The sequence below is a fragment of the Prionailurus bengalensis genome, chromosome B4, assembly GCF_016509475.1.
Source record: "Prionailurus bengalensis isolate Pbe53 chromosome B4, Fcat_Pben_1.1_paternal_pri, whole genome shotgun sequence".
Lineage (NCBI taxonomy): Eukaryota > Metazoa > Chordata > Mammalia > Carnivora > Felidae > Prionailurus > Prionailurus bengalensis.
This window is the reverse complement of record NC_057358.1, coordinates 95,802,095-95,815,100: the sequence shown is the minus strand read 5'-3', so window position 1 is coordinate 95,815,100 and position 13,006 is coordinate 95,802,095. Positions and strand designations below refer to the sequence as shown.

General features: G+C 43.3%; 1 protein-coding gene across 2 annotated transcripts in view; it reads right to left on the bottom strand.

Moving 5' to 3' along the window:
- Positions 1–3,261, bottom strand: part of LGR5 (leucine rich repeat containing G protein-coupled receptor 5) — a 137,335-nt gene extending 134,074 nt beyond the window's left edge. Inside the window, exon 1 of one of the 2 annotated variants that reach the window (XM_043565036.1) lies at positions 2,997–3,261. In XM_043565036.1, coding sequence (XP_043420971.1) covers positions 2,997–3,208 — 212 coding nt within the window. In that variant the 5' untranslated portion in view covers positions 3,209–3,261. The remainder of the gene's footprint in view (positions 1–2,996) is intronic. The other variant, XM_043565035.1, reaches the window with a different exon arrangement.
- Positions 3,262–13,006: the final 9,745 nt, after the last annotated feature.

Below are 13,006 nucleotides of genomic sequence, written 5' to 3'. Positions count from 1 at the left end.
ATTAAGATTGAGATTTTCCAGTGTTTTCACCATGTTCGGTGGTCCAATTAAAGATCTACTGGGGAATGCAGTGCAGTAAGAAAATAGAATTAATATTAATGTTTAGAGTGGCTTAAGACTGAGATTTTCTGGGGGAAAAAGATTATAAAACTGGACATAAATAGCTCTTGCCTTATGTGAAGAGATTTAGGAAACTTTCTTTACCTATGAGTCTAACTGGCCAGTTATCAGATTATGGCAAGTCCATTTGCCAAATGTTTACAGCTGCAACTTGCCATCATCAATCTGTTTGAAGAAAATTAAATGCTTGTTCTTTTGTGGGGAGGGGAGGAAGATTAAGAGATAATATTTCGACTCAAATAAATGGTGATAACCTGCTACAAACAACAGAAGACAGTAGTCTGGCTTTTTACCCACATCAGTCCTGGCATACTTCCATGTTCTCGCCAAAGCTTAATTACCACGGGGCCCCAGTGGTTAAGGGACTATAACTCAGTGGTCTCTTTCAAGAGCAGAGGGAAATTATTTCTTAAAATAAGCAAACCACTACAATACACGCTTATTTATTTGAATATGAGTAAATAGAAATTTCTCTTTTAGGCTATGAGTGTGTAAGTGAAGGCAGAAATGGGTCAGATAATTCTAGGTGTAACCAAAAGAGGGCACCATCTGCCCTTAACGTCTGCACAGAGTTCCTGTAGTTGTCAAAACAAAACCCAAAAAACCCCTAAACCCCTCAACTCACAAAGAAAAGGCATCCCGTGGCTCCTGACATTTTGTCCGCTAAAGCAGACCAAATTCTGAAATCGCACGTTATGAAGAACATCACTTTGGATACTTATGTCAGGACTTATTTCTACATTTAGCACTCCTTTCGCCTGAGATGTTAGCCACGAGAAGCAAGTATTTAACATTCTCTGTGACACTTTTCAGACACTTTGAGATGAATATTTCATAGGGCACTGAGAAAATTTCCCCTTAGGCCAGAGTGCAGGCTATCATCAAACGGCAGGACAAAAAGATGACAATTAACTTCCTAATGGTATCTTAACTCCAAGGGGCTATCTATAATGATAGATAGATAAGGAACAGTGGCAGGATGATCTGACACATGGAGGACACAGTTAAATGCATTTGAGGTATGTGGGAAATAATTTGAAACAGCATTTGGTACCAACTTTTAGTAACAGAACAAATGTTCATTCTTTCAAGTGGGAGAAAAAAGCATCCTGACGCTACTCACAAATTTATTTTCTGTATTCTTAAACATGCTTTATAACAAGTGCATGATTTAAATAGTTAAGTGTTTTGAGTGGGCGGGGGGGGGGGGATTGCACACCTCTCTTGCATATAATCAATTTCCTCAGGGTGATGGGGAAGAAGAGTTCCAGGCTCTTAAGGGTAGTTGCCAAACTGCTCTCAAAAATTCACTATACAGAAGACCACGGGATTCTTGAAACAATGAGTTTAGCATTTAAACCAGAGACTGGGGATGAGCATTTCACTTCGTAGTACAGGCAGCTGTAAATGTGAATTCTTCGAGAACGGTCAGAACAAATAATTTTATAATCCTTTCAAGTAAAGAAAAGTACCCCAAATAGTTTTATGGTCAGATAAGGAGACTGCCATTTGCTAATACTAAACTCCAGTATTTCTTTTCAATGAAATATTAAAGCAAACCGAAAAATTTTCTTTCTTTCTTTCTCATTCTGTCTCTAGAAAAAGAATCACTATCTAGTGGATGGCGTTGTGCAAGCCTCTTCATGTTTCTTTTCTCCAGAAAACAACTAAACACAGGAAAGAACGAGTTCACAAACATCCTCGCCCCTGCCAAGGTACATCAGAGAAGCCGAAACCAGGATTGCGTGGGCTTGGGGTGGGCTCACCGCAGTGATTCGAATTAAAACCTAAACGTGTCACCTTGAGACTACGAGTACCCTTTTTTCCAGGGTGGCCCCGACCCTAGTCTCTCTGCCCGAAGGAACCGAGCCTCATATGCTCCACAGATTTGAGGGGAGTTGTCGCCTTGGTTTCCGAAAATCGGGTTCCTCCTGGGTCACTTCATCTAACCCAACCACCTGTTACCCTTCGGGCCTAGGTTTTCCAGAGACAAAGTTACGGACTGAGCCGCCGCCTGGTCTTCGCGGTTGGGGCTTCGGAGGCTGTGGTGGGGGGCGGAGGGGTGGGAGGAGTCCCGAAGGATGACCGAGAGCTTCGGGTCTCCTCCGGGGTGTCGGCGTCGCTGTTTACCTTCCCCGCCGCCTTCAGCCCACTTCCCTTTTCCTCCCGGGGAGGAGGAGATGGTTAAAGATTACACCGTGGCCGCGGGCACTTCAAAGGGCGGCTCGGGCAGCCAAAGGTGAAGATAACGTTCTGGCAGCTCTAATCAGGGTTTGTGGTTGCCACATTTTAATCACTTCATTAAAAAGAGAGAGAGAGAGAGAGAGAGAGAGAGAGAGAGAGAGAGAGAGAGAAAAGAGAAAGAAAGGAAGAAGAAAGGAAGAAAAAAAGTTTCCATCACACGCCCATGCAAGGGATGCACAGCAAGTTCTTTTGGGGGTGGGCAAGCTGGAGTTCTCCTTTGGGGAAACTTTTTACAGGTCTTGGTGGAACGCGGCTGGGCGCGGAGGGGAGGTTGGGGCAGCGATCAACTGGGCAGCCCGTCCTTAGGTTCCAGGCTCATGGGCGCAAATGCCCACGGAGCAGGCAAATGCCTGCACCGGGAAGACTTCGACCTGCGACCTGCCTGGAGCTGGACCGGGAAGCTGCGAGCACTGGCGCTTTTCGGGGCTTGCACCCGAAGCAGTTTCTTCGCGGGCCCTTAGAAAGTGCGCGCGTGCTCCCCCGAGACACGTGCATTTCCCAGGGGCCCAAACACGTCTGTCCAAGATGCCCTCTGCAAACCAGTCCACCCCCTCCGGACCCCCGGGCCGGTCTGAGGCTAGCTTCCCTTCCCCTAATTGCCCCCTTCCCGGAGCCGAGGGGGGCGCACTTACAGGTAGGAGGTGAAGACGCTGAGGTTGGAAGGCAGCTCCGAGAGCCCCAGGTCGGAGCAGTCCACCCTGAGCAGCATCCTGCCGTCGGGCTCGCACTGACAGTGCGCGGGGCACCCCCGCAGCAGCGCGCCCGGCCTCGGCGAGCCGCCCCCGGCCGCCAGCTGCAGCAGGACCTGCAAGGACAGGAGCACGCCGACCCGGGAGGTGTCCATGGTGCCCGGGCGGGGGGCCGCGAGCGGGGCGCGGGGGGAGGGCAGCGTCCGGGTTGCCGCCGGCCTCTGCGGCTCGGAGGGCGCCCGCAGCGCGGGGCGCCGCGCTCCTGCCCCACGGCGGGGGCGCCGAGGAGAAGCGCGGCGGGGCCGGGCCGTGCCCGCTGCCGCCACGCGGGCCTCCGGCTGCAGCCGCTGCAGGGGCAGAGAGCGTTGCTGCTGCAGGCGGCCTGCTCTGTGTGGAGCAGCATCTCCGCTCGCACGCTTGTTTTTTAAAGCGCTCCGGGCCGAATTGCGCGCCCAGTGACGTCAGCGCAGCCCGGCTTCCCAGGCACCCCCCGCCCGGCCTCCCTTTCCCTCCTCCGGCCCCCTCCCTCCTTTCCCGATCCCGGGCCGGGAGGCGGCTGGCGGCGCGAGGTGCAGGCGAGTTCTCGGCGCTGGGGCTTGGCCGCCGAGGGGCGCATTCTGGCTCTCTGCACCGTGTGAGGGCCAGGGGACCCCCACCTTCATTCCCTAATGCGTCTCGGTGACCCGGATCCCAGAACAGAAAGGGACCTGCCTGAGGGACACAGATGCTCAGGGACCGAAGGATGCTGCACACTTTCTCAAAGACCACTTCTAATAATGGATGGAATACATGGAGTGATTTAAAAAAAAAAAAAAAAAAAAAGACTAAAATTCAATCCAGAAAAATAGTTAAAGTTATCAGGGTAAGGAGGCAGGCATTCCCAGGCGAACGATGGGTGGCCTTTTTGATCTTTACCTCAGGGCACACAGTGTAGCTCGCTTTTGCCCTAAAATCAAAGTGCCAGGTTAATGGCTAAATAAATACGGCTTATGAACAAGTGCTGCAATGCTGCCTTCCTAACTCTTGGGGCGAGAAGTCCAAGTGGCTATTTTTTCAAACTGACTTAAGATCCCCCGGAAGTCACCTTTGGTAAGGCAATGCCTCGACCAGACACACAGATGGCTGTTTGCTTTTGCTTAGGGGGCCTTTCTTCCCAAGTGCCCCAGGGTTCTCAAAGTGCAGGCCCCGCAGGTGAGAGGCACTGACTGGGCTCCAAGAACCCCTGCCCAGTACCCAGTGCAAAATGCGTGTTCTCACACACTTCAGCACGTGTCCTACAGTGAACCTGCAGAAGAAAGAAAAAGGACTTAGGGCTTTCTTGAAGAGAGGGCCTCAGTGGGAACCAGTCAGCCGTCTCCAGACCTGAGAGAGTGGCTCAAAGAGGTGACAGCCCAAGCCTGTCACATCAACTCACAAAATTGCACAATTTTCACTCTGGGGCGCAATGCCTCCTTGCTTCAGGAAGGTGGAAAACCCTTTTGGCTCTCAAGCCCTCTCAATATTCTTCTACTTAGCCTTTCCCACCAAATTTCTCATAGAAACTTCTGAATTTTCCAATTGGGAAGCTATTTTTCCTTTTTGTTAGGTATATCCACCCTCTTTCACTGAAGGAACGACCCTCAAAACGGGCTGATCACCTGTGGAACTTTTATGATAATATAGGTACCTAGACCTATATTCAGTATTCTGAACACGTCCTTTTCTTGGGTGAATCCCATCATTAGCAAGTTTGTAATTCTCTGGATTAGATGGAGGGACAGAGAGGCTAAGAATTATAAACTCCATCCTCCTCATTTTGCAAATAAAGAAACTGCGGCCCCCCAAGATTTGGGGAAGTTTGACGGTGGCTGCTGAAAACTGTGAGTTAACCCTGGTTTTGGGCTATCAGTCCTGGACTGTTTCTTCACTTGTCCCTGTTCACACCACATCCCCTACCATCACTTTGCTTATTCTCACATTATTTTTGTTTCTCCAGCCATTCCTTCCACGTGCGTAGAATGCCTACTAATTACCTATTTTCCTTCCCTTTTTTTTTCTTTCCCCAGCTTACCTATTTTGTAAGCACAACTCAAGACATATTCTTTCTGTGAACCCTCCCATGTATGACCTTAGTCTGCATTAATCATCAGGAAACCAGTATTTGTCGAATGACTATGATCACGATGAAGTGGCAACGTCATGGAGCTTGCAGTCTGAAGGGGACCACAGACTCTGAGCATGAATCCTGCGGAAGATGAATCTCACTGAACAGTATGTTATAAATACCATAAAACTTAGTTCTGAAGTTTTCTTGAAAGCATATTTGTTTTGTTTTGCCAACTTTATTGTAACAACTTTGGAGGCAGGGACTGGGCCATTTGTCTTATCTTTACCTGTAAGACTGAAGCTCACAGTAGTGACCGCAAACCTCACAAATATTTACTGGCTGATCGATTTATCAACACAGGCATCCAAATATGGTTGTGTCCATCGTCTGCCTAAAAACTTTTGGCAATACCTTCTTGACTTCAGGGTTGCTGAAAAGGGCACAGCACTTTAGCTGTAGAATGAATCAGGCAGAACCGACCTGAATGTAAGTTATGCCAGTTTCAGGCTATTTGATCAGAGGTACAGAAAGAGCCCACCTGAGTCGGTTACTTTCTCTGTAAAAGGGGGATAATTATTCACCAGTGTTGTTCTAAAGGTGAAAATGTCTGGAACTTGGTCTAGAGCAGAGTAGACTTTCAATCTGTGTTAGTGCCTTTCCTCTTCTTTCAGGAATTGAAGCTCGTTAATAAATTCATGTAGAGCAGAATTTCTGATTCAATTACGTGGGGGCAGACAACTGTGCTGAATAAAGCCAGGGATACTGAGTATGTATGTATGTATGTATGTATGTGTCTAAATATCTATCTATTTATCTATCATCTATGTACTTGCCCAATATTTCTTCTCTCTCCTTTTGGTACGAACACTCCACGCTTCTCCTTGGAAAACTACCTCCCAAACCTGAAGTAGTTCTGGTAGTATCTGAAGTATCTTGAACTATCTATTATGCGGTTCTGCCTCCCCCCCCTCCCCCCCCCCCCAGGCAAGTATACAACCCAAGCAAAGCAATCTGAATCTGTCTGGGGGATTGTTATAGACCCTGGGGTGAGAAGATCTTCTCTGGCTTCTTGAGCTGGAAGGACAAGGAAATTTGGAGTCAGGGGGGTTGCCATTCTGCTATAGAGAAAACTCACTGGATATTATCAACATTAGCAAAGAGAGAAGCGAAATCCTAGGGTCATCTTTTAAACACCTGAATCTAAGGCTGTTTCTACCCATCATCTCCAAATTGGTGAATCAATCAATTTTGTTTTGTTTTGCTTGAGGTAGTGAATGAGGATTTAGTTGTAATCACTTGTGAGCAAGAATGCTCAGTAAAAACCTGGAAGCACAGGAAGTGTGAACATTGAAGAGTGACCTGATGAAGTCCCAAGGCCTTATAAAGCTTAAGAGATAGAAAATCACATAGATTGAAAATAAGAATGATATGGCTAATAGTAATTTTATTGCCCGAATGCATGTATGTTAGTCACTTTATCTTAACTATTAAAGATGAAAATACAGCAAATCAGATTCCTTGAACACTGGGAGAAAAAGTTCTAGCAAGGACACTGAGCAGTAGTCTCCCTGTTTTGTGGCAAATACCATTTAATTTGTAAGATCAGGTTCTCAAATTGCATTCTAATGACCATCAGCACTGATTTAGCCCTTTACACATTCATATGGTTTCACTGGGTCCTCATAAAACCTTATAAAAAAGATATTGTTCTTACTCCAAGTTTAAGGAAAGGCAGTGCAAGTGGTTTTCCTAATGGTGACCAGTAAGTCAGTGTTAGAACTAAAATTCTAACCCGAGTCTTATGACTTTAAGTTGTTTCCCAAATCCCTTGGGAATTCTAACCACCACCCCCTCCCCACCTCCGCCACATATGTAGAGAGCAAGACTTAAACTGGATAAGATCTTGGGTTTACTGTCATTTCACTGAGAAAGAAATTTATGTACTTTTTAATTTTTGTTTTTTAAAGATTTTATTTTTAATCAATCTCTACAGTCACTGTGGGGCTTGAACTTACAATTCTGAGACCAAGAGTTGCATGCTGTACCAACTGAACCAGCCAGGCACCCCATCACACACACACACACACACACACACACACACACACACACACATATATATATATATATTTTTTTTTTTAAAGGAAAGCATAATCTTTAGTACTGCAATGGAGCAAATTGGAGTAGAGATTAGTGGCTTTTTATGTAAAGAGTAGGGGCAAGTATATATTCAAGCTTTTTCCTCTTAAATATCTGCATTTCTATTTTCTCTTGACAATTCAGGAATACATGCTGGTGAGATGGCAGAGAAAAGCAACAATACCCTTACTTGTGATAGTAAAATTAGTAGGCTAAGGTAGACTCATTTAGCATTTTGTCTGGGTGAAATTGTCCTTATTTATGATTTTGGAAGGTACCTCAGTGTTAATGAGTTGGTATGTAATAGAATAGCTTACGCCAGAATTCAAATCACTTACTACTTCTCAGACTCTTTGATTGCAAGTTCCTAAAATCAATTCTGGTAAAGTGCAATCTGGTACGTGTCTACTTTCTGGGCTTGCTAAATGGATGATTTCCTAATTCTTTAATCTTTGATAAAAGTCCACAACTAAAAACATTCATGTGCACCACAAGAATTACTAATAAGCTTAGTTGAAGCATGCCAGGATAATTTTAGTTAACAGGTAAGTCAATATTTCTTTTACAAGTATAGTGAAATAGTGTTTACACAACTGGTGGGCTATTATGGACTTATTTAACTTGTTTGAAAGAGTGTAGAGCCCATTATTTGCCCTGCTCATTTTGCATTCATGATATAATCAGGCTTATGCTGAATTTCTTAACTTCCTTTCACCAACACAGTCTAATTAATTGAGAAGGGAGGAGGATTTAAGAATAAAGATCTATTTTCTTTCTGAATTATTTATTTTGCAAGAAAGCATTAGTTCAGCTAGTTCATTACTTTGAAATAGCCTATTATATAAAATCAATTGGATCTGTCTTTGATTTTTATCCAACGTAGAGGAAACCTTTAAATATATCCACATGTTCACAACATGCTAAAAGAAAGGACAGTGGTATATGATATTATCAATTCTTTAGCTCATTTTGATCTCCTTGTCTTAGTTCATGTATGATAATGAACATGGTTCTTCTGGTATGAGGCCCGCTTCCTGAGAACATATGTCCAATCAAACTCACATGTAAACCAGGGGTGGATTTTCTTTTCAAACTAAGAATTAAAGAAATGAGAAAGAGATAATAAAATACTTCAAAATTAAATGACCTTACTGCTTATTCACACACTTTATTAAATTCGGCTATATACTGCCTGAGTGTCCAGACAAACTCTTCCATATGCCCAATATGATGGATCTTTTCCTGATCTTTTTAGAGGTACACTTTTTGGATTTTTAACCATCTGCCATGTCCACATGCTCATATTTAAATGGCAGAGCTCAGACAGAGCATAGGCCTTACTCCAAAATGATGAGGTGCTAACAGGTTCCTATTCACAGAACTGCTTCCCCCATGGCCTGTTGCTACAGTATATTCAAATCCACAACCCCTCCTCTGCAGTTCTGAAATCCTAAGAGCTCTGAAAAGAGAAAGATTTTCTGAAACAAATTTGGTGGCACAATCTGAACTGAACAGATATGAGTCTGTCTTTCTTACATTTCATGTGAATATTCCCCCAGGTTGCTGCAGAAATATCGATGTGCTTAATTGCAGGGTGCTACCCTGGGTTCCATATAATATATGGGATATCATTCTCAATATAGTTCATTTTTTAAATCTTCTAAAATTCTGCGTGTGGCAACATCTGTGACCCTGATGTTTTTGGTAAAGGGATTATGGACCTATAGATAGTTATATTTGGAATATTTATTTCATAAACAATTTTCAGAGGAAAAAGAAAGACAAAAAAGGAGGATTAGAACTCATACCTTTAAGAGCAAGACTCAGAGGAGAAAGGAAGTAGTCATCTCAGGTGAGAGAGTGGCCATCACTGAACATGGTGCCCTTTGCAAAGTACAGGGCAGAAACTTTCTGTCTCTTGCTCTGGACACATATTTGTGAAACGGCTAGTAGAAAACATTTCAGATGTCAGAAGTTAGCTCTCTCAAAGACTAGAGAATAAATAATAATTGGTACGCATATTTGAGAAGAGAAAAGCGAGATGTTAGAGTAAAAGGAGAAGAAATTGTAGAGCATACCTGGAAGAACAAATTTCTGGATTTTCAGGATTTGTAAAGTAAAATAAACAAATACAGAGCACGCTGTTTCCCCAAACGCTTTATTTTGATAAGTCTGGTGTGTTTTAATTGAGTATGCATAGTAGCATTTCACTGCAATTACAATCTCATAAAGCAGGGCAAAATATATTGCACAAACATTGTGGTTCAAGTAAATGAGTCATAATAAAACATTGTCCAGATTGCTGCAATTAAAATTTACAGAAACCTTTTGTTGAATGTTGTTAGGCTTGTGGATTAATAAAATGAGCCTGTTTGTTTTAATTTTTCTTTCACTACGACTAACATTTTGATTTTAAGTTTCATAGATTTTTCTTCCTTTGCAGAGATTTTAGATTGGTCCTTGGCAGAAAGAAATCTCATTGCAGTTTCAAGAGATACATATTTTCTAAGAGACGATCCCTTTCTTTCCTTATCAACCTTCACTGTCCTTTGTTTACATTCTCTCTGTTTTTCCCATTCCCGTTTTCTACCTAACTTCCCATCAGGATTGCTGGGAATGGACAGAAGAGCAAGAGGGTCATTGGCTGGGTCACCTAGGGGAAGGGCAGCGCAGCACCATCTGGAGTTTGGGTTGTCACAGACCAGGATTCAAATCTCTGCTCTGTCATCTCCAAGCTGTGGAGCTTGGACCAACTTTATCCCTGAGGCTCAGTTTCTTCATCTGCAAGATGAGGACAAATAAATAGGATCTACCAAGTTTGTAGGACTGTTAGCAGAACAGGGGCTAATGCATTACAGGGTTTTGCATGCAGTAAGCACTTAATATATGGTAACACTAAGGGCCTTTCCATGATTGGAAAGTAAGAGTTTCTAAAGTCTTAAGAGCTTTTTCCTTAAGAAAGGCTGTTCAACTTTGTAGACAGTGTAGGATCAAAACTGGCAAGTAGAACTTTCACTTTTATTTTTCTTTTGCTAATGACATGGGTACTTGGAACATTTACTGCGGATTCTCATCAGAGTAGACTATATCATGAAATTTTGAGTTCACCTTGATTGGCAACATTTGCTAGTAAAAGAGTCTGAGTTACATTTAGCATGCCTCAGTTTTCAGTTTTAGTAAAGCCTCAGTTCCTAGTTTTAATTGGAGTGTAGTTAATCAAAGGTAACTCTTGCATATGGGATAGATGCCCGACACTGGGAATGGGGAATAAATACATATGGTGCCTGCCTTCAAGTAATTTATCATTAGGTTGAGAAGACAGATGTGGAAAACAGATTGTTAAGATGCAGTATGCAGAATACAAGGATGAAAAAAATGCTCTTCGGGTAATCTACCTTAGAGAAGGTCTTCATGGAAAAGGGCACCAGGAATTCATTAAATGAAGGGGCTTGGAAGGATATCCTTGGGAGTTCAATGGTGACAAAATGTAATCTTTAGATGATGAGTAGGGTGACTCTAGCTTAGGGTGAACTTGTGGGAGGCTTGGGAGACAAGCATAAGGTAAATCTTGAGAGATACACCAGGGAGGGTGATTATGAGAGGGGTTGCTAAGTGCCGTTTTAGTAAGCTTGGGCTTGATCCTGGTACAACTAAGGGCCCAGGCATCTTATTGCAGGGAAATGACTTCGTCATGTTTCATCTTTGGGAAGAGAACATCAGGATCTGCACAGGGAACTGTTGGAGAGGTCAGAGATGAGTTGTAGGCAGGGGCAGGACTCAGGACTTGTTGCTGATTTGAGTATACAGAGTTGAGCAGGAAGCAGCCGTCAGCATATAGGAGTAGACATGGGGAGGAGACAGGTGTTAGATTTCTGGGCTATTTCTGGGGCCGAATTGGCAGAACTTGGTGACTGTGGTGACTCCAGGGAACAGAACAGCTGTAACATCTCTTTTGTCACTAGCCTGGGAGATTGGGTAGACGGTGATTATTCACTGCAAAATATTGTTACTATTCTTGAGTCCTTATTTGTGCCAGGTGCTGTGCTAAGTGACTTAAACAAATTCTTTTTCTCATTTATACCTCTCAACCTGTAGGGTAAATATAATTACCCTCTTAAACAAATAAGGAAAATGAGGCTCAGAGAAACCAAATAACTTTCCAAAGTCACTCTGCCAATAAGTGGCAGAGTTGACATTGAATCTGTGGTCTACTGGACTCTGAAGCCATGCTTTTAAGCCCTGGAAAAGGAGCGGGCTTTGAAAAGAAGATCGTAAATTTAACTTTGGATATGTTGAGTTTGCAGTTGAGAAAAGTTTCTAAAATCATGAAAAGTGCCGACTATAACATTCACCTTTGCAGCTTCAAATCTTTCTTGATGTGGACTCTTTGATTTGAGCCAGACATAAATTCTTGATTATGGGCCTGATGCAACAGCCTCTCTGTTTGCATTGCTTTCTCCCAATGGTAGAGTGGATGCAGGGCTCTAAAAACCCAAAAGATTTTTAGACACAGGAACCGTGTCAGTGTCCTAACCAATGATGGTGGCAAATATTTTTGGCAAAATTTTTTCCTGAAGTTCTTTATCATATTTGAGCTTTTCCAGTCACATTGTGACTGAAATTTGATGCATGTTGAAGGTATAAATGCCACCCCCCCCCCCGTTTTTGGATGGGACTGAGCTTTATATATTATGCTAGTAATTTATTTTAACATTTTTTTCTTATAAAATGTCTTTTTTTTTCTTAATTCTTTTTTATATCATTGGGCCGTAGTATAGTTTCTGAAGGCATTCTATAAATGTTTGTTTGATGAGTCAGTTACAAGAGCAATACCAGATGTGTAGTGAAGGGACTATTCCTTAGGAGGCTTACTTGGGCAGCCAGGTAGGGGCCTGATTGAAGGGGGAAGGTGACAGAAAGACCACTGACTCAGTGTAAACTCACTGAGCACTATTATGTACCAGTATATCAGCTAGAATGCAACAGATAGAGAAGTTTCCAAGCTGACTATTTGGGAGAAAGATGGTGCTATTTAAAAATGAGCAGATTTGGGGAAGAAGAGTCCAGGTTTGAGTTTGAGTGGCCTCAGACTCCTTTGGCTATTTAGGCTGGTGCCTCACAGAGAGGGCAGGGATAGATGTCCTTACATTTGGGACTTCTGTTAATGAGGTGGTCATGGTTGATTCTGATATTGAAAGATGATGGATATAAGTGTGGGGACTGATGAAATTGTGGAGGAAGAGATTATAGATAAATATTTAACATTTGTTCAGCACTGACTACTGTCAGGAACTGTTCTAAGCATTTTATAGATACTATCTCACTGAATCCTTACAACAACCCAATGAGAGAGGTACTATTAGCATCCCCACTTTATAGAAATGCCCATTTTATAGAAGAGGAAACTGCAGCCCAACATCACACAGCTCCAAAGTGTTAGATGTGGGATGTGACGCCAAGCAGGCTGACTCTATACCTGTGTTGTTAGGTCCTACTTTATGCTGCTGGCCAGACTGAATTGAAAGAGAAAACACATCTGAGGATGGTCAGTGCTTAGAGCAGATGTCAGGAAGGGGAGTTAGCAGACACCAAAAAGGAGCAGTTAAAAGAAGGCATTGGAAAGAAGTTCAGAGAGGCTGTGGCCAGGATGATGGGTAGGCACAATGTCAGATACTACAGGCATTTTGTGTCTGTTGAAAGATACCTTGTTATCGGTATGAAGCAGGCTCAG